The sequence below is a fragment of the Balaenoptera acutorostrata genome, chromosome 3 (genome assembly GCF_949987535.1).
Source record: "Balaenoptera acutorostrata chromosome 3, mBalAcu1.1, whole genome shotgun sequence".
NCBI classification, from domain to species: Eukaryota; Metazoa; Chordata; class Mammalia; order Artiodactyla; family Balaenopteridae; genus Balaenoptera; species Balaenoptera acutorostrata.
The window spans coordinates 167,547,792-167,573,715 of NC_080066.1; the positions used below are offsets into that span (position 1 = coordinate 167,547,792).

At 38.0% G+C, this 25,924-nt stretch overlaps 1 protein-coding gene across 28 annotated transcripts in view; it reads right to left on the reverse strand.

Annotated features, from left to right (window-relative positions):
• Nucleotides 1-25,924, reverse strand: part of LOC103015693 (EF-hand calcium-binding domain-containing protein 11-like) — a 229,134-nt gene that overhangs the window by 159,755 nt on the left and 43,455 nt on the right. Inside the window, exon 6 of one of the 28 annotated variants that reach the window (XM_057542768.1) lies at nucleotides 6,165-6,186. The exons of 23 other annotated variants lie outside the window; for them this stretch is intronic. In XM_057542768.1, the coding sequence (XP_057398751.1) occupies nucleotides 6,171-6,186 (16 nt within the window). In that variant the 3' untranslated portion in view covers nucleotides 6,165-6,170. Of the gene's footprint in view, nucleotides 1-6,164; nucleotides 6,187-8,493; nucleotides 9,756-18,729; nucleotides 18,980-23,491; nucleotides 23,520-25,924 lie in introns of those variants that run through there. 4 more of the 28 variants (XM_057542772.1, XM_057542759.1, XM_057542758.1 and 1 more) reach the window with 4 other exon arrangements.

Consider the following 25,924-nt stretch of genomic DNA (forward strand, 5'->3'; position numbering starts at 1 on the left):
ATCAAGAAGGAGGTGAAGAGGAACTCTATCCCCTGGCAACACCTGTCATGGCCGAAGCTAGGTGAATTCGAGTCCCTCGCTATGCGTTTACTCTCCCACCAGACTGCAAGTTCCCTGCCTGCAGCCATAAGTTACCTAGAGCACCCACACAGTGCCAGGCACCTAGAAGGAGCCCAATCAATTCGCAATGAGAGCTCTACCATGGCCCTACCATGTAGAGATCATGGCCCTGGAGCTAGGTCTTCATGCCCCGATGCCCAGTCCTGCTTACAAGGCAAGAAATGAGCCCAGTGAGCATCCACACGTGATGTCTACGTCCTCTCACAAGACTAGGACAGGTCAGGGAGGGATGTGTAACTGAGACGGTTAGAGACCACCTCTCCGGGTAGATCCCAAATTCTTTCTGAGTGAAATCAAGGTTACATCTAGGGAAATAGGGGAATAGAGGCCAAGAAGAGGGTTTTAAAAGGCAGAATAAAGCAAACTGGATGGGGATAACATTTAACATAGGAAATCTGAAAACAATTCAGAACCATTTGGCTATGAAATGTTTGTTCAGGGTTTAAGGTGCACCTTATCTTATTTCATTTATCATCAGGACACCTTTCCCCACAATTTAGAATCTCTAAAATTGTGGTTGCATCTTACAATAAATGGTATCTTAGCACTGTCATAGTTTAATGGGCAGAATTTTTTTTTCATTAGTGGTACATGATATGAGGGTGCCCTAGAATCAATGGTGTCTTAAACTTCATGATATGGTATTTTACTCTGTGAAAGGGTATGGCAGTTGTTTTGATCTGCTGCGTTAATTGAAAGTACTCAGCTTTAGCAATGGGTAAACTCTAAGTACTATCTCAAAAAAAGAGTATCTCAAAAGGCACCCCTTCACATATTAAGTCACTGAGTAACTATTTTGAGAGCCCAACTGAGCACTTTAGTTGATCACTCCCAAAACAGTGAGCAGGAAGAACTCTAATTCACAGAAAGCTCTGTTATGCTATATCGTGAGTAACAACATTCAGGACCCAAAACTCAGGAATAAAAAGAGCCTGATTATTACCATTTTCTGTTCAATTGGTTCTACATTTGTAATTAAGTCTGCGCCTTCTCTCCAACACTGTGGAATGTTGATCACTTACTACATGGGTCAGAGGAAAAAGACTTGAGACTCTATTTCAAAAGATAGGAGGAAAATTCTAGCTTGCAGTTGGGACAGACTCTGAAGACTATTTTGAGACAGTAGTCTTTCACCAGATGAACCCTGTGGTAACTGTGGTATTATTTGGGGTTTGTAATGCTTTCAGTGTTTACAAGGTCAAATCTAAATTCATATACTGGAAATGTGTTCTATTTTCACTGCTGAATACGGGCTGCATCAATTTATTTGCTTATTTTTAAATGCGTCTTCTGGCCTTTAGAAGCTATTATTTACATAAAGGTAGTTTTGAACTTTACAAACATGTTGGATGCTACCTACTGTCTACATATTTTAAATAAGGTTAGATATGTACAAAGCCACAACCTATATCCAAAATAAGAAAATGAAAGATGGAAATCATTGCCAAATGCCTTCCTAAATCATATTTTAAAATAATCATTTTCACAGATTTGTTTTTATCATACTGAATTAAAATATACTTTCTTAAAATATTAAACCATATGAATATCTAAATCTATTTTCAATGTTTTATACAAAGAGTATGGAGAACATTTTTTAGAGCAATCAACAGGTCTACTTTGGGCAGTTATTTCATTTAATGATTATTACCACCCAGTGTCTGTTTTTTAATATTGACCTAAGAGACAATCTAAAAATGTGAATATTTATCTTAACCTTCTTTAAGATCTAAATTCACTTTTCATCTTGGCTTTTCTCATTTTCACCTTGTACCTGATTACTTTACAAGGCATATGTCTCTTTCTTCCTTTAATTGCTTTTTGTACCTCCTTTTTCATTTTTTACAGAATTGCTTGTTGTTAAGCAATGTGCATAACATTAGGATATACATTCATTATTCTAGAACGCTGTCTACTTGGTATTATTTTCCTCTATTCCTTTACCTCATTTGAATTGACCTAAACTGTACTGATTTCTTTTGACATTTCTTTCTGTCAAAACATGTTCCCCCATCTTCCTGTCCTTTGATCACTACTCAATAGCTATTGTATTCAATATTTAGCCTCATGCTTTTCGGTTCTCCATTGTTTTTGTTAAGCTCTGGTGGACAGGCTCATAGCATATGACTATTTTTCTTCTTAGTCTACTCTGCCTTACTTCTTTCTTTTGTATTTAAAGACATTAGAAAGACATTTCTTATGAAATTTAGGTCACTTCCTATTATTTTCCTTTTATCACTTTTGCTCTTCCAGATGTTGGTTTTTTCAGGACCATAGCACCTGTTCTGCGCTCTTCCTCGTCTTACTGTAGTGATTATAATACTGACTGTGCTATAATCCTATGAAACCACTTCACTTACCCAACTTAAATTTGTTCTATTTTTCAATGAGCTACAATGCATTTAATTTATTTAGCTATGGGAAGCTGCCCAAAACAAAAAGTTCCCCCAGAAAACCAAGGAACAAAACAAAAAACTAAGCACGTCAATTACTTACATATACCATAATTTTCTTTTCCATATATGTCTGAATAAATATTTTTGAAGAACACAAAGAGCACACTTTACCTTTACCAAACCAAGCTAACTTGTAGCCTAACTTGTACTGCTGGGCTCATATAGATTCTTGTTCCTATTATTATTCTTGAAAACAATGATTTCTAAGTAGAGTGTGGACGGGTTTATGACACAGGATTACCTGATATTCAGCTTGACTTACTCTGGTCATAACCTTATAAGGTCTTGCTTTTCTAATTGTAAAAAGAAAAAAGTGATGATTCTTCGCCTATTAGAACACAGGGATGTAACAGAGTTACAGAATAAGTTTAAGCAAGATTCATTATGGATAAACTCTCTGGAACAAAGTTGTTCTATCAGAAATGTCAGAGATGTGTATGGGTACACATGTTAATATTAGTATATCCTCTTCACATCTGGCCTATTAATACTTTTCAAGTTCTATTTAATCTAAACTTTGCAAGTATACCCTTCTTAATATTTATTTGTATGACTCCTTTCTCTTGAATACTGGACTGCACAGTCAGATGAAAGGGCTCAAATTAATTGATCTCATAGTCAAAGGTTCGTACCATATTTCAAATCGATCCTAAGCTGAGAATTTGCTTCCATTTTTTTTTTTCTTTTGAAGGTGGTTTATAATAAGTTGAAAAATAAGAGTGGAAACTAAATAATAAACCGGAAAAAAATGTTAATCACTTAAAACAAATGATAAAAACATGCCAGCTATGTCTGTCTATAAACTCTATGGCTTATTGAGAGGCAGCTCATGTAGTTGTTAAGAGTATAGGCTTTGGAGTCAATCGGCTTGGTTCTCTTGACTATTTCATTAAAATGAAAGCTAATAAAACTTATGGAGCAGTAGAACATAGTGGCTAAGAAGGTAAGCTTGAAAATTTATAAGGAAATGCACTGAGTTAAGGACAGTCAAGATAATTTTGAAGAAATTACAAAGCTCTAGGACTTACACTAGTAGATATCAAGACTTATTATAAAGCCATACAATTAAGAGAGTGTGGTATTGGCACAAGGATAGACAAATAGATCAAGGCAAATTAACAGAGATGGGAACATATGTATATGTAGAACTGATTCACTTTGTTATAAAGCAGAAACTAACACGCCATTGTAAAGCAATTATACTCCAATAAAGATGTTAAAAAAAACCCAGAGAGTTGATATTACAGTCTCCCAAGTCTGAAGTCAGTCTAGAGGCAGAATTCCTTCCTCCTCAGGGAATTTCAGTCTGTTTTTTTTTTTTTTAATGGCCTGTAACTGATTAGATGAGGCCCACCCACATTAGGAAGAGTCCTCTGCTTTACTCAAAGTCTACTGATTTAAATGTTAATCACATCTTAAAAACATCTTCACAGCAACATCTAGACTGGTGTCTGATGAAAAACTGGATACCACAGCCTAGCCAGGGTCACACATAAAACTAACCATCACACTTGCATAGGCAAAGACTAAGATAAGACCAAAAAAAGCATGAATCATAAAAAATTGATAAATTGGACTTCATCAAAATAAAGAACTTCTGTCTTTAAAAGCAAATGTTAAGAAAATGAAAATGAAAGTCACAGACTGGGACCTGTATCTGGAATATACAGAAATCTCTTACAACTCAGTAGTTAAAAAAAAATAAAATAAAATATAAGCAAAAGATTTCAACATACCCTTCATTACAAAGGTGTGGATGGCGAACAGAACAGGAAACAATTGTTTAAGTCATTAGTCATTTGGGAAGTACAGATTAAAATGACAATGAGATACCACTATACACCTATTAGAAATGGGTAAAAACAAAAACAAAACAAAAAATTAATAATATCCAGTGCTAGTAACAATGGACAGCAAATGGCAGTCTCATATTCTGCTAGCGGGAATGCAAAACAGTACAGTCGATTCAGAAACAGTTTCCCAGTTTCTTTATAAAATTAAAACATACACCTACCATGTGGCTCAGAAATCACACTTATTAACTCAAAAGAAATGAGGATAAATATCCAAACAAAAACCTGAACACAAATGTTTATATAGCAGTGTCATGCATAATCACTCCAACTGGAAACAACCCAGTGTCCATTAACTGGTGAACAGATAAACTGGTACATCTGTACAACAGAATGTGACTCAGCATTTAAAAGGAATTAACCCCTGATATGTGCAACGGCATGGATGAATTTCGTATGCATTATGTAAAGGGAAAGAAGCCTGAGACAAAAAATTACAAACTGTATGATTCCATCTACATGGCATTCTGGAAAAGGCAATAACATAGGGGCCAATCATCATCATCATCATCATCATCGTCAGTAGTGCCAGAGACTGGGCGTATAGGGAGGGAACTGAAAGGGATAGAAATATTTTATATGTCGATTATGGTGCTGGTTACACAACTGTATACATGTGTCAAAACCCATATGACTATGATACAACTATTAATGGACAATTCTACAGTCTGTAAACTATACCTTACTAAACCTGACTTTACAATATTGGCAGTGAAAGCCAAAAAGATGAAAAAAACATCACATTAGGATGAAACTTAGTGGGGGAAGAAAAACTGAAATACGAATTCAAAAAGAAAGGATGTAAAATTTCAAATTGGTAAAGAACTTTTTCACATAATTTTAAATGCTTGTTCACACATTTTTGAAAGAAAAATAACGACTGTCAAATCACTGTGGTATGTAAGTTCCACCTGATACACTTAAGAGTGACATAACAGCTTTATTTTTAAATGTCAGTTTATAATACACTGGAAATTTTATGCTTTGCAACCATTAAACTGACTTTGGAAAGTTTTAGCTATCATTCTAAAAATGCACAAGGAAATGCATAGTTTTTAAGAATCCTTTTAGAGAAATACAAAGACTCCTGCTCTAGAAGATAGCTTCCCCCAAACTGCCACAGATGGTTTGCAGGTGAGGCAAGATACTGAGCTCCAAAGTCTCTTGGGCAGGCAGGCTGTTTGCCTTGAGCTAAAACTAACTTGTCTGTTTACCTAATGTGCTTTTATAAATACTCTCATTGTCTCTGAATGCAATAAGGTGAAAGAGATTGTAAGACACTGTCCTAGAGAAATTCTTGTACATGAGTACAGATGGAAAGATACAAGAAAACCTACTGCACAGTTAACTGAAATACTGAATAACTGAACAACTTAAACGTCCATCCACAAGCAAATGGATAAATAAAATGCAGAATTACCTTTCAGTGAGATTTTACGTAGCAGTGACAATGAATGAGCTACAAGAGCTCTATGTATCATTATGATGAACCTCAAAAACTGAATGTTGAGTGAAAAAAATCAAGGTCATGATTACATACAGTACGACACCATGTACAAAACATTTGAAAACATGCAAAACAAGATAACGGATTGTTTGTGAATAAATATCTATGCAGTCATACTAAAACATGCACAAGATTGATAAATACCAAAATATAGATCATATGGTTCTCTCCAGAGAGAAAGGGTAAGAAATCAGGGAAGGATGCATAGGGGTTTTCAACTCTTTGTGTAATATTTTATTTCTTAAAAAATCTGAAATAAATATGGCAAATGTTAAGACTGAAGAAAGCTAAGTAGCTGAAATGCAAGTGTTACATTATATTACTATCTATGCTGTTCTGTGTTTAAAATATTTCCAATGGACACACAAAAAAATGAAGTATGTATTTGGTATCCTAAAATTTGGCAGGAGTTCTGGTTTATTGTAGATGTCGTGATTTATAACAGATACAAAATCTTCAGAGTCTGAAGAATCAGAAAACTTGATCAAGCCTAGAGATTAAATATACACGTTATTAACTTTTTAGTTAGCTAATTACTGGAAACTAAACCCAAGGCCAGTCTGGACATCCTCCTCAAGTTCTAAGAAACTTAAAGAAAATCGGATGCACTTGAATTGGTAAAGATCGAATATTATATCTAACATAAATAACTTACTTTTCTGTAGTCTTTAATAAATGAATTCATTGATTCATCCGACAAGAACTGAATGACCATGTGCTCTGCGCTAACTTGAATATCCAGAGGAATCAAGACAGAACAGACGCATCGCTGCTCTCACGGAACTTTATAGTCAAGTGTAAGAAACAGACAGTAAGCAAACAAAGAAAAAAGATCGTCTCAGAGATTGGTTAAGTGCCATAAATGATATAAAACTGGGTAGTAGAGATTTATTGTTAGGGGGAAGGAGGGATAAGGTGAAGCCACTTTGGATACAATAGGCCTCTCTGATGATGCAATGTTTAAACAGGGAACCATAGTGCAAAGACCCAGAATAGAAGGTAGCAAATGTCTTGAACAACCAGATGCCTGGGACCGCATAAGCATAACAAAATAGACGTAAGCTTTACCAAGCCTATAGAAATACAAGGACATTTATCCTCAGGTAGTAGTTTAAAAGTTTTACAATTTTTTTAAAACAGTTAAAACTAGAAATACCTTGTTTCCTATCCAGGAGCACTTTAAGTATCACACCTCAGTCATCTAGCTTGACTTCTTATCTGGTATTTCAGTAAAAATAGTACTTTGGTATTATACTGAAATAAAATAACACTGAGAATAAAATAACAAGGAATCCTCAAGGTGCTTTCTGAATGACACCAGTAAAAATCAACCTTTTTCTAACATACGTACCAACCATTTAGAAAAGACAACAGACTGTAAATATATTCTTGGTAACAGATGTTATGGAATAAAGCAAGCAAGCTAATGCAGGGATCAAAAAAGCAGGTGACTATGAACAGTAAAATAATATTACAGTAAGACATTAAACATCTGTATCATATTTCAGCACATGTGTTAATACTCAAACTTTTCTTGAAGCTATAATGTATTTTCTTGGGAATGGATATAGTGAACAGTGGATCTCTTCACTTCAATCAGAAAAAAATAATCTAAAGTAGACTTACAGAGAGGCAAGCTCTATCAGCTATATTAGTTATCAGCTATATCCCAGATGGCCATCTAGGGGTATTTAAAGACTATTACCTACGTCATTGTCTAATATACTGAGGTAGACAATGTGGTTAACACAATGAGAATTACAAGGAAGGAAATAAAACAGAAAATGCTGTCCTGTCTTTGTTCATAAACCATGATGCAGTGATACTTTCTCTGTTTGCAGTTCTAATTGCTACATCTCAGAAGATGCCAAAAGGAGGTATAGAAAGAATAGTGGAACTAAAATTAGTGGTCAAGAACCAGACAAGCCTTCTGTAGGAAGATGGAAAAACAAAAACAAAAAGAATTCAGATCCTCTAATCCAGAAACACAAAGGCTGAGGAAAGCCTATGAGATCAGGAAAGGTTTGCATATGATAATTAGAATGATTTTCCAAATCTGAAAATTAAGAGCCATGAAACAACAGTGAAGATTAAAAGAGGTCTATGGAGACAATTTCTTTGAATCATAGCTGTATGGAAATGTATAAAACATCTTATCCATGAGGTGGAACAAAATGAAAATAATTTTTAAAAATCAATAAAATGTTTGATAAATCATGGATTCTGAAGCCTGCGTTTGGATCCTGACTTTCTACTTATTAGCTGTGCAACACTGGACAAGTTTCTTAACCTCTCTGTGTCTCAGTTCCTCATCTAAGAAATGGTCGTTGTGAGGATGAAATGAATAAAGAACAGTGTTTGACACATAGTAAATGCTTTAAAAACTTTAGTCATGACTCCATGTGCAGAAAAGAGTTAACATAGCTGTCCTGACGGCCATACTGCTTACAGGGATGGCCCTTGGCTGGCCTCCCACCAACATTAAGTCGTAAGAGTGGATCACTGTGCTGAAAACTCTTCGTGCAACAATATGGTTTATGCTGAACCTCTGCTTTCCTTCTGGGAGTCTAGAATTTTGGTACATGCCAGGCAGAGAATGCCTACGTGATCATCCCACAATAAAAATTCTGGGTGCTGAGTCTCTAATGAGCTTCCTTGGGTGGCAACATTTCACACATGATGTCACAACTTGTTGGAGGAATTAAGCACATCCTGTGTGACTTCACTGAGAGCAGACCCTCGGAAGCTTGCACCTGGTTTCCCCTAGACTGAGCCCCGTGTGCCTTTCCCTTTGCTAATTTTGCTTCATATCCTTTCACTGTAACAAATCGTAGCTGAAAGTACAGTTACATGCTGAGTCCTTCCAGCGAATCATCAAAGCTGGTGGTGGTCCTGGGGCCCCATCAACACACTCAGGCATAGATTATTATTAGCAATTATTTTACACTAGGTGTAAGTACAGTAAAAAAATGAATTTTAATAAATCTGGAAGTTCAAGAAAAGAGACTTTTATATATAACACCTTGATGAAAATAGAAAACATTGTATTGTTTCTTTTTGTAAATAATGGATGAAAAAAACAAGTTGAGATTCAATGGCATATTCATTCAATTATACCGCTATTTCCTGATAATATGCTTTCATGTCACGTGAAAATAAATATTTAGCTGTTACACCTTTCTAAATGACATTCAAGACAAGAACAATAAGTGGTCAGAAATACTTGGGTACATCCTTCAAATAGCAATAGAAGATACAGCATAACTAAAATGCCAGAATCACTAAACTGTAGGAATGCATCACTAATTTTATATATTTTCATCATCTCTTACAAGTAAATGGTTAGTCTTCCCCAAAACTTAATAAATCCAATGCTCTGCCCAATAAATCTAATGTTCTGTCTAAAAAATCAATATCTGGAAAAGAGAATTTAGACAGAAAAGCCTGAGAGAAAAAGTATTTAATAATTCATGTGAGTTTCTATTTTTGGATAGTCAGACCAATTCCCCCACTGAAAAAAACAAAAATGGTAAATAAGATACTAAAACAAAACTACCTTAAAGGCACTGAGTTAAAAAGATAGTGGGGACAGGCCATATTCTTGAGGCAGCTTGAATCCAAGGAGGTTAGTGGAAACTCAGCATCCCAAGGCCACTTTTGCCTTGGGGTGTCGGTCCATATCTGAACTTGAGCTTTGGTTTTGTGGCTTCATGGGAGAAGAGGCCAGGAGTCAAGATCCAGGGCTTGCCCAACATGGATCATCTCATAGGATAACTTTCCCACGTTAAGCTGATACCCAAAGGGTAAGATGGAAGTTGCCTTGAGCAAAGAAGTAAACGAAAAATAAAAGAAAAAATGATAAGCTATCTCTGAAAGGTTATGGCTATTGATTGCCCTCATGTAGACTGGTACCCTGAATCTGAGCAAACCTTGAGTGGGTACAAAAATTTCAACCTGTGAACTTGTTTTAACACGGTCTTTTACTGATAGTACACACACACACACACACACAAATATCTTAAGTAAAATATTAGCAAACTGAATCCAACTGTGTATAAAAAAAAAATAGCATGACCAAATTGTGTTTACATTTATATACACACACACACATACACACACATATATATAAGCCATTCAGCACATTAACAGATTAAAGTAAAAAACCAATATCATCTCCTCGATAGAGAAAAAGTATGTAATAAAATTTAATGCCCATTCTTGACAGAAACTCCTGTGCTAGACTAGGGAGGAACTTCTTTAATCTGACACAGGATATAATTATAAAACATCTATAGCTATGATCAAAGTAAGTGATAAAATGTTGAAGTCTTTCTCCCCGAGTCTGGGAACAAGATATTATCAACACTGGAAGTACTAGCCAGTGTAGTTAAGTCCAGAAAAAGAAATTAAAGGCATAGGATTGGAAAGGAAGAAAGAAGATGTTACTATTTTCTACTGGTATCATAATCTTCTTAGAAACACCTTTAAAAATCTACAGATAAATTTAACAAGGTTACTAGATATAAGATTGATATACAAAAATAAATTACATTTCTATTTAATCGTTTCTGTAAGTAATTAAAAAACAATTTTCAAAAGCTACCATTTTAATACCAACAAAACTATAAAATACCATATTCTAAACTCCAAAATTGCTAAGAGACTAAATCTTAATTGTTTTCACCACAAAAAAGAAATGCTCATTATGTTACCTGAGAGAGGTGTTAGCTAACACTAAGGCAGTGATCATATGGCAATATATAAATGTATCAAATCAACACATTGTACAACTTGTATACAACATTATATGTCAATTATATCTTAATAAAAAACTATAAAATATGTAGGAATAAATCCAACACAGAAAGAGAAAAACCTATTTGCAATATAGAGTAGTGATTAAAAGCACAAACTCTATACCCAGGCACCTTGGTTTAGAAACCTGCCTCTGCCATTTACTAGTTGTAGGATCTTGGGCAAGTCAATTAACCTCTAGGTGCCTCAGTTTCCTGTGTGAAATATCCCATATTACTAGGACTACCTCATAAGGTTGTTAGGAAGACTGAATACAAAGTAACAGAATGAGGCCTGGCACACAAGAAACCGTTAAGGGTGCTTTAGAAAGTGACAACCATAATCATTATGATGATGATACTGGTAGTGTGATGGTGTAGAAAATTATAAAAATTTTCTGAAAGGCTTTAAAGAATACTTAATTCAATGGAAAATATACCATAATCATGGATAGGTAGGCAATATCATTAAGATGTCAATTGTCCAGAAAATCTGCAGACTCAATGCAATGTTAATTAAAATGTGAACAGAGTTTTTGTCTCTCAATAAGCCAGTTCTGGAATTTAAAACAAAAGACTCAATATAACCAATACACTGCTGCAGAAGAGAAGTAAAGAGGGAGAGTAGCCCTACAGATATTAAGATTTTATGAGGACAATGTGGTATTCGTGCAGGGATAGGGTAAGTGACCAAAGAAACAGAATAGAAAATTCATAAACAAAGGCAGAATGGCAGAGCTGTAGAGAAAAGAGGGCAGTCAATAAAAAGAGCTGAAAATATTGGTTATCCATATGGAAAAAAAGTGAAATTAGGTTCCCACACACTCTATGCCATACTAAAAAATCAACTCCAGAAGAATTAAGGACTTAATTTACAAGAGCAAAACTTTAAAAATTATGAAGAAAATACGAGTATTTCTCTGACCTTGAGATAAGAAGGGGTTTCTTAAATAAGACACAATCACTCTACTACAAAAAAATTTATAAATTCAAACAAATTAAATTTGATTTATATTTCAAAAAAGACACCTGCAGAAAGTGAAAAGATGAGCAACAAACTGGGAGAAGACATTTGTTACCTGACAAAATATTTGCCCCAAGAACATGTATAAAGAACAGGTTCAAATCAACAGAAAATGCAGCAGAAGAAAAATGGGTAAAAATGACAGACATATTTACAATATACAGATAGACAATATACAGATATATAACAAACATGAAGAGATATGATAGATGAATCATTATTAATCAGGGAATACAAATCAGGCCCGTGATGAGTTATTATGCCCACTCCACTAGAAAAGATTAAGAAGTCTGACAATACCAAGTCTTGAAGAAGATACAGGTCAACAGACTCTCTCACATACTGATGATTGGAGTGTAAATTAATACAAATGATTTGGAAATATCATTTGGTATTATAATATTTTGGCACTAAGTAAATATGCCACTTTGGAATAATTTACCATAGCACTTAGCTTATTTATACAACCTGCTGGAAAGACTAGCATGTAAACACTAGTTAAATAAGGAAGGAAAACAGTGTACATTACTTCCATAAAACTAATTTAAGGAAGTATGATAAACAGTCCTTTTGACGCTAAGTAACTAAAAAGATGCCAGCAACAAAAAAGCCAAATGCACTGAAACCTATCAGTCAAGGAAATCTAGCTGTAAAAATACACACCAACTTTATATAAAAATAGACAGTAAAGCCATGATTCTATAACATATATACTACAGACTGAATGTTTGTATTCTCCCAAAATTCTTATGTTGAAACCTAACCTGCAAGGTGATGGTATTAGGAGGTGGGGACTTCGGGAGGTGATTAGGTCATGAGGGTGGAGCCCTCATGATTGGGATTAGTGTCCTTATAAATGGGACCCCAGAGAGCTCCCTTGCCTCTTCCACCATGTCAGGACACAATGAGAAGACGGCTGTCTGTGAACTAGGAAGCAGGCCCTCACCAGACATGAATCTGCCAGCACCTAGATCTTGGACTGCCCAGCCTCCTGAACTATGAGAAATAAACTTCCGTTGTTTAAGCCACCCAGTCTATGGTTTTCTATTACAGCAGCCCAAATGGACTAAGACACCACTGCAATGGAGAGCACACTACGCTGTGGCTGAGAGACCTTGTTCTTAACCTTGATTTTACGCCCATCTCGGTGTGCAACCTTGGGTGGATTATTTAAACTCACATGTGTAAAATAAGAGACTGTACCAAGTGCTCTTTAAGAATCTTTTTATTGGTGTCTATAACCCTATAAGAAACTATTCTTATCAAGAATTAGCAAAATCGTGATGTAATTTCCTTATATAAGTAGCATGATATTTAATCCAGACTCAAGTGCCTTTGGATAATAACAATGTCCACAAGCTCTGAGGAGAGAATGAAGCATTAATAGAGCATTACTATAGGATTAGTTAAAAGAAAAAGTTGTTTTCCACACATAGAGTTTCCAAGTGGTGGATGAATTTGCTTTTTGGTAGATCAGAGGTGTTTTATGGTACAGCCTATTAACTACACTGAGGGGAAAAAAAATCATAATTTAAGTATTAAGATTTAAACATGAAGCATTAAATTCTATAATGTCAAAGAATCTGAAGAGTAACATAAATCTTGCAGAAACAGTGTTCAAACAGCCTAATATAAAATAGCAAAGATCAGCAGTTGTTCAAAGACAATGTAAATACTTCAACAGGCAGAAAACACAAGACCCTATTAGTATGCTCAAGTGATACGACCCACATTCTCTATATAATTTTAGACTTTGGACATGTCAAAGTCTATTAAAAGAGAAAGTCCTTTGATATCCCAGATAAATGTCTAAAGATACCCTAATAAAAAAATGAAAATACAAGCCACAAACAGGTAAAGATTTTTTATGACTCATAAATGAAAAAGGATTAGTACTGAGAATATACAAAGAACCCCTATAGATTAACATAAAAGAGACAACTCAATATTAATACATGGGCCAATAATATAAATAGGCAATTGACAGAACAGGAAACCCAAATGGCTAGCAGACATGATGCTGAACTTTACTAGTAATCAGGGAGATTAAAATGATAATAAAGTGCTATTTCACACTCATCAGCTTGGGAAAAACTACAGAGTTTGATAACAAGTGTTGATGAGGATATGGATAGAAAGGAATTCTGATGCACTGATAAGAGAGAACGTGAAAGACCACTTAGGGAGCAAGTCGGGTTACAGATTAGCATGGCTCTGACCCTGCCATTCCACTCCTAGGTACATGTGTTCTACAGGATAGCTCCCACATGTGGACAAGGAGACACTGTAGCACATCTGTGATAATAACAAATGAGTCTATCAACAGGAGAATGGATATATAAATTATGGGACACTTATATAATAGAAAAAAATGTTCCAGGGAAAACTTGCTTCTCCCTGTCTATTTCCATGCAGAGGGACCTCTTTTGGAGTAACATTCCCAGCCTCTCTCCACCTCCTCACTCATTCCTCCTAGAGAAACAATTGGTGTCCCCTTCTTCTTTTCTCTGTAAGAGGCACCTGACTGTGTGGGGCATACACAGTGCTCTGCTCCCCAGTGCTATGTGGACAGAGCTCCGGTGGGGAGTCCCAGGCTAACTGCACAGCCTGTGATTAGAAGGGTAAACCTTCTATTTAATCCTGGCTGCATACTAGCAAGCCTGTCCCTCCAACAGAGCTATCTCACAAATAAAGCTGATATTTTTATCTACCACTCTCTAACGCTTGCATCTATTTCTCAATTTATTCTAGATGGCAAGAGAGGGTGCTAGTTATTGTACCTCCTCAGGCTTCAACAGAATACTATACAGCAGGGAAAATAATTGAAAGATGCCAGTATCAAGGGGGCTAAGTCTTTAAAATATAATAAGAGAAAAGGCAATGTGCATTTATGTAAGCTTGAAAGATAAAACAATACTATGTATTATTTAAAATACATAAATCCATATCATAAAATATAAAGACATACATGAATGATTTTAAAAATTCAGGATAGTGGTTATCTCTGGGGCAGAGGAAGGGAAATGCAACCAGGCAGGGTGACCCAGTGGACTTCTCAATCATGTTTGGAATGGAATGTTTTGTTTCTCAATCTGGGAGGAACATACATATTTTTTTCAGCCTCAACTATTTCAAATACACACACACACACACACACACACACACACACGCACGCACACACTTACATACCACATGTACAGCTACAAGAGAATAAGCAGCAGAGCAGAAGCTACGAGAACTGCCTGAAGTGGCCTGCCCTGTTAGTCAAGCCTGGCCAGCTCTTTTCCAGACCCCCTGGAACCAAGCCAGTGGGAAGAGGGATTGTCCATGGCAGGAGATGGATACTAAATGTAGTGCTGGCTTCTACAGTGTTATTCTAAACAGGAGGAAAATCTATTAAACCACAGAATCAGCGAGAGTTAGAAAGGATAAAGCAAAACAAGAATCCAAGGAGTGGAATTACTAGCAGCAAACCATTGAAAGGCTTCTAGAACTTACTTTTGCTAGAATGAAACCTAAACTATTGCCTTTAAAAAAATCTTTTTATTAATTATCTCTAAAGGAAGATTCAATAACTGCTGTTAGTAATGCATCTCAATGTCTTATAAATCACTAGAAAGTTTAATTCAGTGGAAATTTTCAGTCAGTATATTATGACTACATATGGTCTGAAGATGCACAGAAAGGAGATAATCTGTATTATTTCCTGATTCCCTAGGCTAAATCAGACACTCTGAATCATCGCCATAATAATAGAACAGAGTCTGCAAATCTGTGTTGCTTCATTTAAAAGAATATATATATTTTAAACTTTCATATATATTTTATTAAATTGTTAATTTTTAACAACTTATTTCCTCCAGAAGAAAGGTATTTAAATGATAAATTCTTTTTAGCCTGATGCACACGCAGGCCTCAAAATCATTTTTTCTTGTCTTGTGTCTCCAATGAAGAGGAACAAATGAAGACTATGTTAACATTACAAATCACTGACATTTAGACTAGATATTCGGTCCTTAATACACGTTATGATTTGCAACCTAGGGATAAATAAGATGTTAGAAAAGGTAGCTGACCACCGACTGAAATAACAGATACAATGCAGGAAAGTTGCTTTCCAATGAAAGCCTATCACATTTTCTGCTGCATCAGTCTATAACTGCCCAGTAGACTCATCAGTTTCTTGTGCCCAGCATGGATTCAGAAAATATCTATTGAACAGAATTTAACTGATAATTAGAAAGAAACATGGGAAGATGGTGAGGATCCAGGAAAGGATACTACAGCCCACAAGCATGACTTTGTATACTGGGAATGCTCAGAAAACCTACACATCTTGAGGACTCAAACATCTTTCTTTAACCCTTCATCTCCCTGCTTACAAGGTATAGAAACATAAATATGTATTTATACAATATGCTGAGATATGGCATGATACAACACAGCACAGAGAATAAAATAATACCGTATCATATGGGGCAGCATCCCTGAATAATCCATCATCTTGCCCCCCTCCACCTTTCAAATTTCACTGCAGATCTTGCCTCTTGCTCACTGCAATCCAGCCACTCTGGTTTTCTTTCAGTTTCTCAATCCTGCCAGGCTTATCCCCACATCAGAGCCTTTTTAACTGCTTTCCCTCTTTCTGGGCAGCTCTTCTCCCAAACGGCAATCAGCTTTTCACCATCTAGGTCTTATTCCAAGGTGACCCTCCCAAAACGCCTTCCCTTACCTCTCCATCAAAACCACCCCCTTGTCAGTCATTCTTTCATTTCTTCTGTTTTACTTTCCCTATAGCACACTATCCCTACCTGAAGTTAACTTGTTTGCTTACGCGGTTATTGCCTGCCTTCTTACTACTAACTGTGAACTCCTTGAGAGCAGGGACCTTGTTTGCTTTGTTCATGGCTCTGGCCCTGGGACCCAGAAAGGGACCAGGCACACAGTAGGTCCTCAGTAACCATTTAATGAATTAACAAAAATATGCCTGCTCAATTTAAAATCCCTCAATTTCAAGGCTTTTTCAAAGAATGTAACAAATGCATTCCCTATTTTACCAAATTCAAAATCCTGAATATTGGGTTTACTTAAAAATGGGGGAGGGTAGAAAAAATGGAATAGGATGAATATTAGAGAGCCGATCCCACTGCAAAGTGAATGCTATTATTTTACATATTTTTAATCACACTGATCCGATCCATTAAAAACCAAAAATAAATCCTTCCACTATTTTTACAGTAAGCACTAATTTAATTATATTCTGTTACTACAGCTATTACATTTTCTATCCAAATTGCATTGTACTTTTCTAGCAATGATATGAGCTATCTCAATATGTCGCAGGTATTCTTGTAGTCTGAGAAACAGTAAGAGGTGAAACACAATATGAACATATTACTGTATAAAATGCTTATAAAATGTCATTCCTTCTCTCAGCCAGAAAAAGGAGATACAACACATTAGGTCAATCATTAGGAGAGTAAAAGCCCACGAACAATGAATGCATCTGTGTTATGCATGAATCTGGCTCTCTTACAGGTCTACTAGAATCTGAATAACTGTGTTTTACTGAATACACATTTAAAGGAGAAAGTCATCCCTTAAAAAAAAAATTCAAGAATCATTCAAACATAATTTTACTGGCACCGTTTCGGAATCTATCTTGAGGTATTCCAAGTGAAATTTAGAACTCCTCATTTTTCAAGCTGACCTGTTACAACTAATAGGTTTTAAAATGATGAACAGCCACAGAACCATAAAAAAGATTCCATTTTATAAAACCAAAGATCATTCTATCTGAAATGAAGTTTCACTTTTAAAACATCAGGCATTTGAAAAAAAATCATACGCTCCTGGAAGCAATGGGCATTTTCCATGAAAGAAAATGTTACTGGGACACAGCAGCAGCACAGAAGTGAAATATACACTGTCAAAGAAAAGCTGGTTTGCTATTTGGCAAATACAGAGCTTATTTCCATATAATGGGTAGGAGAGAAGGGGAGGGGAGACTCCAAGATTATGTTCAGGAAATTAGGAGAGACAAAACAGAAGTACGGTATTAGAGCATGTAAATAATCACAATTTATTATCTACTTTTAAGACCCCTTTCTACTGAAGTGCAGAACTTTAAAATGCAGTAAGACTGTGGTTAAAGAAGCATTTCAAACTATATCTCCTATTTGCACACAGTAGGACAAAAACTCAGGGGCTAATGGGGCAAAAGGTATGGCTTCCGATGGAGTCCTTTTGGGGGTGGGGGCTCCCAAGATCACCCTCAAGTTTGATGATTTGCTACTTTTTCCTCTGTCCTTGGGTCAAAGTAAGTCACAAGGTCAGCTCAAATTCGGAGAGAGAGAAATAAATGCCTCCTGATGGCAGGAGAGTCAAGACCCTTTGCAAAGGCCAGCACCAACAGCGGGCGGGGAGAGGGCTGGTTGTGGCCATTTTTGCAAACAACCGACCACCGCAATCTGTGAATGCACGTGGCCATTTTCCAGTGAACCGGGCCTCTGAGTAATACGGCTTTGGTGGATTAATGAGAGATCTGTTAACTCACTGAGTTCGATGTGAGAGATGTGCTATAGGGACCATAAAAATTGCTATCCTCATGCATGCACAAGGGACATGGAAACTTGCACCTTGGGGTGTACAGCAATGTTCTGATGATCGTGAGGGGTCTAATCTCTGCCCCTGAGCACCTGTGAGAGACAGATCACACACAGGAAGAGCAATATAAGGCAGGTAGCACACACTTAGAGCAAAATGAGAGGTTGGGAAGCTACCATAACAAGCACTGGGAAGAGGTGGATACTCACTGAGGAATGGACTGATCAGAACACATGATAGAGGAGGAACCCGACCTCAACCTGAGGGAGGAGCAGGGCTCACAGAGCAGGGAGCAGGGGAGGGGACATCCCAGAAAGGAGCTATCATGCACAACGGAGGCCACACGGAAAAACAGCAACATGTGTTTAGGGAACTAGATCATCGCGAAGGAAGTGAGAACAGAACAAAGTAGGAGCCAGAGGGTAGCCAGCCTATGTGAATACTGAGTTTAGAGTTTGTTCTTACAAATGCTGGTGAGGATGTGGAGAAAAGAGAACCCTAGTGCACTGCTGGTGGGAATGTAAATTATGTAGCCCCTACGGAAAACAGTATGGAGGTGCCTCAAAAAGCTAAAAATAGAATTACCATAAGATCCAACAATTCCACTCCTGGGTATATACCTGGAAAACATGAAAAAACTAATTCAAAGAGATATACATAACCTGATGTTCATAGCAGCACTATTTACAACAGTCAAGACATGGAAGCAACCTAAGTGTCCATCAACAGATGAATGGATAAAGAAGATGTGGTATATATATACAATGGAATATCACTCGGTCACAAAAAAAAAAAAAAAAGAATGAAATTCAGCCATTTGCAGCAACATGGATGGACCTAGAGAATATTATGCTTAGTGAAATAAGTCAGAAAGAGAAAGACAAATCCTGTAGGATATCACTTATATGTGGAATATAAAAAATAATACAAATGAATATATATGCAAAACAGAAACAGGCTTACAGATATAGAAAATAAATTTGTAGTTACCATAGGGGAGGGGGAAAAGGAGAGGTGTACGTTGGGGTATGGGATTAATAGATACAAACTACTATGTATAAAATAGGAAAGCAATAAGGATATGTTGCATAGCACAGGGAATTACAGCAATTATCTTGTAATAATTTATAATGGAGTATGATCTGCAAAAATACTGAATCACTATCCTGTACACCTGAAACTTACATAATATTGTAAATCAACTATACTTCAATAAAAAAAAGAAATTCTGGCCTTTAGCCTCTACACTTAGATATAAGGCCTAGACCCCTGGACTAGGGTAATGGGAAGAGGGCTGACAGCACAAAGACACTGAACAAGCAAAGGGACTTGGTGACTGAATGGATTTAGAGCAAGGACAGAAAAGGAAAAATCAATGGCTGTGAGAATGAATCTGAGAAAATCGTGGTATCACTGACAGAAATAGAAAGAAAGAGCTGACCTGAGGACAAGGAGAATGACTTTTGATTTAAATATGAGATGAACTGAAGGTGACAACAAGCAACTTGAAACATTTTCAGCTATGCGTTAACTGTGTGACTTTGGGAACATTATTTAACCTCTCTAAGCTCAGTTTTCTCATCTGTAAAATAGGAATAATAATAGGTGACTGTGAGGATTGAATGAAATAATGGCAATGCCCAGCACTCACTAAAGCACTCGAAAAATGACAGATATTTTGGCCATCATTATTATCCATCTTATTTGACAAATTGCCCAATAACTCTTTTTTGTCACATGAACTTATGACTATCTGATACACCTCTTATCAGGGTTTTTTCTTTTTTGTGTTTTTTCCCAATACAACTGAGATAAGTCAAAACACTCTATTCTAATTGCAGTCCTTGTAAATTTTCCACAGCATTAGAGTCTGAGCAATTTACAACCTGCAGGAGGCTCCAGGTCTATGACAAATCCATCACTGCAAACCATTAGACCTAGTATGTCAGCTGATCCAGCTGGATTAGATGTGAACATTTGACGGCTATGGTTTTCCCTATGAAGCAGTAGGTTTATGGGGCTTCTTTACATTGAAAACATGGAAAGAAAAATGCTGTACATGATTTAATAATAATTTGCAATATATTAAGGATCCCTTTGAGATGAAAGTTTTCTGTTTTGCTTTGTTTGTTCGGGGTGTAAGAAAATAAGATTAAAGAGAATAAGATTCTAGAGTAATAATGTAGCCATGAAGGGTATATTAGCAATGGGGAAACTGAGAGAAGGTAAATTCCAAGTAAATCTGAGAATTTAACATTGTAATTATCAGTAATGCTGGGCAGTGAAACACAAATATTTATCATGTACATGGTAGGTGCTTAATAAATATTTGTTAAATAATGCTGAGTGAAACTGATGATGGTGATTGATGAAACTCATGATGAAATTGATGATGATCAGTGAAACTGATGAGCAAATTATTTGCTTGCCCTTTGCTTCATTTCTGGCGATTAGTTCACTGTGCTATTAATCATAATTTTCTTTAAAGAGTAAGTAAACAGAAGGTATGGAAACAGAGAATCAAGGTATTTAAAGCTAGAAGTCCTTTAGGAGAAGAAACTGAGGTCCAGGGAGGTTAACAGACTTGCCTAAGTCAACTCCCCATAACATGAGATCCGAGCCTGAACAACTAACCAACAGCCCTGGGCACATCCCACCACCCCACGATGGAGAAGAAGAGTTACGGAGAAGCTCAAGCCAGTCAGTTTTGTGATTAGTTTGAAGATCTAACAAAAGGGTGAGATGAGTATACGGATCCTGAGAAACAGGGACTTCAATTATTTAAGCCATAAATGTTTCTCATTATGATGTTTAAACAGGTCATGACAGCCTAAAATACAGATTTTTTTGTTGTTGTTGCCATTAATGCACCCACATTTTATAGTATTGCAGTATGAGGTTTTTGATTTTTTTAAAAAATAAATTTAGTTATTTGTTTATTTTTGGCTTCGTTGGGTCTTTGTTGCTGTGTGCAGGCTTTCTCTAGTTGCGGCGAGCAGGGGCTACTCTTCACTGCGGTGCGCAGGCTTCTCATTGCGGTGGCTTGTCTTGTTGCGGAGCATGGGCTCTAGGCGCACGGGCTTCAGTAGTTGTGGCACGCAGGCTCAGTAGTTGTGACTCACGGGCTCTAGAGCACAGGCTCAGTAGTTGTGGCGCATGGGCTTAGTTGCTCCGCAGCATGTGGGATCTTCCCGGCCCAGGGCTCGAACCCGTGTCCCCTGCACTGGCAGGCGGATTCTTAACCACTGCGCCTCCAGGGAAATCCCATGAGGTTTTTGATATTTTTATCAAAAGATTTTATGACCAAATTGTCAGAAATCAGGGAATTTTATAAAAAGGGTGTACAATTTAGCTTAAGTGTTTTCATATATCCACAGCCTTAGGTCCATGAAAAGGCTTATAGCCATAGATTATATAGCTCTATTTTTGACTGCAAAAATTTATATGCTGTCCAGATCTTTACTCTACTGAAATTGAACTGGAAAAGGCCCTTAACTAAAATTCCTTCAAAATTATAAATTGTAGTAGATCTGACTGATAAAGAGATTCAAAAGCACATGGGGAGAGATGTAAAAGGGAAAGAAAGGCGAAGATTCTCCCTCGCATGATGTGTATGCCTATTTGTGTTTCCAATCTGGAGTCAGAACGTCTGAGTCAAAACCAAATTCTATCAGTTACTGTGATCTTAGCCAAGTTACTTGGCCGCTCTGTGTCTCCGTTTCCTCATCTGTAAAATAGGGGTAATAAGAGTAGCCACCTCGCGGGGTTGCTGTGAGGGTCACAGTTAAGACAAGCAAAGCATTTAGAATGGGGCTTGGTGTCCAGTAAGCACTCTGTGTGTCATCACACCCTCAGGTCTACTTACCTTTCCTGTTCCATCTCCTACTCTCTTCCACCCACTCTTTGTCCATGCTCTTCTCTCTCCTGGATGCTTTCCTTCCAGGGATTCTTCAAATCCTAACTCAGTTGCTAAGTTCCTCGATTACCCTGGCTGGAATTAAATCCTCTCGCCTCTTTGTTCTTCTACAGTAGGTACCATTTTCTACTTACAGTCACTCTGTGAAAGACTGTCCCTGTCTGATTTGTTCCTGTAGCCCTGAAAGTACCCGTCTCAGTGTCTGGCACATGGCATTCAGCAAGTATTTGTGGAATAAACCAGTATATAGGGAGAGTTGTCTTCTCCTGCCTTATCAACTGGTAGCTGTTATTATCGCTATTATTAAGGAGGAAAGGCAGGTCCTAGGAGGCCCAAACTACTGATGCAAAGCTGAGGCAAACATCGTGACTGTCTTTTGGAATAAAGCATAATTTATGAAATGCAAAGCTAATTTAATTTCATGAAAATTCAGAGAATTTCTGGAACAAAATCAACGGACAATAAAACCTCAGGTTTGAAAGGAAGCCAGGTTGGTCACTACCCGGACTGGGAAGGGTGTAGTATTATTACTGTCATCTGTCGATTACCCATTGTGAAGAGGCGTGGCCCTTTCAAGATTAATCTCATTTGCCTGGGGTAAATTATCCCTGAAGTCAAAATCCTTTTATGTTCTCCTGCTTCTTTCTCTCTGACAGTCTAGACACTTTCATAAAATCAATAATAAACAGTGAGTGCCTACTATGGGACAAGCAGAGTGTTTTTCATGCATCCACTCATTTGATCCTTCAAACAACTCTATGGTGTTGGTTCTCTTAATATCTGTTATTTACAGGTAAGGAAACTGAGGCACAGAGACATTAAATAACTTTCCCAAAGTTTACTGGCTAGTTCAACTCATCTTATTTCAATCCATCTCCCCACATTTATTGTCCTATATGGGGGTGGGAAGGGGATCAGTGTTGAATATCTGGAATATTCAACTGCTGGTGGGAAAAAGGGCTAGAAGAATTCTTCAGGGGTAGGTCAGGTCTGGTCTGCTAAGGGCCGGGCAGGAAGTGCCAATCGTACGAGCTGCAATGAATTTCAGGGGTCAAAGGAACCCAATGAACTCAGGCTAGATCCCCAAATCCTGGGGGAATCCACACTGGTAGGCAAAGCAATGGACTCTCTGGGCAATGGTAGTATGGGGACTCCAGCAGACATTCCAGATGACACAGTCATTTCAGAGCAAGGATCAGCCAGGAGCTGGGAGAAGGTGGAGTCCTGATCGTCAAGACAGGAAGCTAGAAAAAGGGAAGGAGAGTTTGGGACAAGCCTTTGTGTTAATCAGGAAAATGTAAGAAGCTGGATGTGCTGAGCTGGACTCACATTGTGGGGTTAAGAAGGTGAGTTTGCGCCGGGGGGGTCGCTGGGATCAACCCAGATAGAGGTTATTCCTCACACTGTGATAGGAGACACCAGGTAAACCACAAATCCGATCCTGTTGCTTCCCTACTTAAAACATTTCAATGGCTTCCTGTTGTCCTTAGGATCAAGTTCAAACTTCTCAGCGACTTACAAGGCCATTCATGACCCAGGCCCTGCGTACCTTTCCAGTCTCATCACTCTGCATTTACCCTTCTGGCCCCACCCACCCAGGCAAACAAAAATGAGCATATTCAACAGCAGACTAGCTACAGTTAACAACCCTTAGTTATTCAAAGGGCCAGGCTCCCCTGCTGCCCTCTGCAGATACACTCTGCCTAGAACACGTTCTCTCTCCCTCTGCCTGGCTATTTCCACCCTCCAGGTCTCCCATCAGCCACCACTCCCTCTGAAGTCAGCCTCCGTGCCTCTTCCCCAGCCTGCAGTCAGCAGCCTTCCTGCATATTCCCACAGTGCTCTGTAGTCATCTTTCAGGATTAACCACCTTGGATTCTGACCACCTATCTCCCCAACTAGACAATAAGCTCCTAGAAGGCAGGGCGGTGCCTGTCTTGTTTACTTTTATATATTCCCAGTGCCTGCAATGCAGTAGATGCCAACAAATATTTGTTTCCAAAACAAAGAAAGAGCACAGGACAGAAGCACCTCCTCTAGAGATCAGGGTGCAAAGAGAAGACAAGAGTGCACGGTGCTCACTAAGTGTGAGGTGAGAACCATGAAGCCAAGCAGGGGCCCAGGGAGGATTTGGAAACGTTATCAAATATGTAGGGAGGGTCTAAATTGCAGTCACTGATTTGAGAGCTATACACAGTGTGTCCAATGCAGTCACAGAAATACAGGGGTCCCTTGAGTGCCCAGGTCACCTTGGGTGTTGAGAGCTTCTCATAGAAGACATGAGAGTCTGACTCCAGAGTTTTTATCATGTGGGGAGAAGCAGGAAGAATGACAGTGAAGGGGAAAACACAATATTCAGAAAAGTTAAACTGCTATCTCTTTGGAACTGGCATGAGCCTGCTAATAAGCAGCCAGGGAAAAACAAAGAGGTAAATAAAGAGAACCGGGAACGCTGTGGTATAATATTTGAATGTGGCAAAGGGGAAACCATAAAGACCATTTTGTTTTAATCATTAAGAAAAGTGCACCTAGTTCACATGCTATGGATCAGGCTGGGGGGGGGCGGGGGAAAGACAAATTAATCTAAGGCTATTCATTTTGTGATAGCTTAACGCAAACAACTTTTAGCAACATTATGAAGCCAGCTAGTAAAATAAATAGAAATGAAGTCCAAGGGATTTAAAGATGAAAAATTTGAGGGGTGGGGAGAAAGAACTGCACAAAGCAAAACGGACAAAATACAAGGCTAACCAAACAAAAGCTGAATCATATAAATAGGCATTGCCGTGTGCCCTGGAGGACTGCCAAGGAGAGTGAATTTCAACAAAGAATGCTTCTGCTACCAGTTTGGAAAACTTCAGTTCCAGGAAGGCGGGAGGGAGGCTGCAGCCATTGCTGAATGACACGGGGAGTGTGGGGCGGAGAGGCAGGCTCGGTAGACAAACGCTGGAACCTTCCCCCAGCAAGCCATGAACAGGCAGCTCACACTCTCTCCATGCCCTCCCACGTACCCCACACACAGCCAGTTATGAGAAACAAGCCCACAGGCAGCGGCCTTCTCCTCTCCATTTGCAGATCAAAAGACCACTGTAAATGCCTCTAGGCTACCATGCTAGTATCCAAAGTGCTGAGATGGACCCAGTCCCTGCGGCCCAAGTCCAAGGAAGCATTGGCAATTATCTGTGAACTTGGATGCTGGGGACAGAGCCCCGGGCTGGGTGTGGCATCCTCCCTGGAATAGCCCGAGTCCTACGAGCAGTACTGTAATCCTCGCAGGGATAACCACCACCACCACCAGAACAGCGCCCCCCCCCCCCCGCCTAAGCATTTATCCCATGGCAGGCAACAGAACTAGACCCTTGGCATGGATTATCCCTGTGAAGCCCCCAATCAGCCCTGATTTTCTTAATTTTACAGCTGTTCACTCTACAGATAAGGAAACCAAGGCAAGTTAAGATATTGATACTTTTCAGAGGTCTCACAGCCAACAAGCAAGGGAGCAGGGATTTAGATCCACGCAGAGTTATTCCCGGACAAGCTCTCTTAATCAATAAAAAATAAAACCCAATAAAAGAAGGTGGATAATCAACAAGCACTTATTAATGGTGGGCATGCTGTGTACTAAGAACTCTGCTAGGTTAAACTGGGT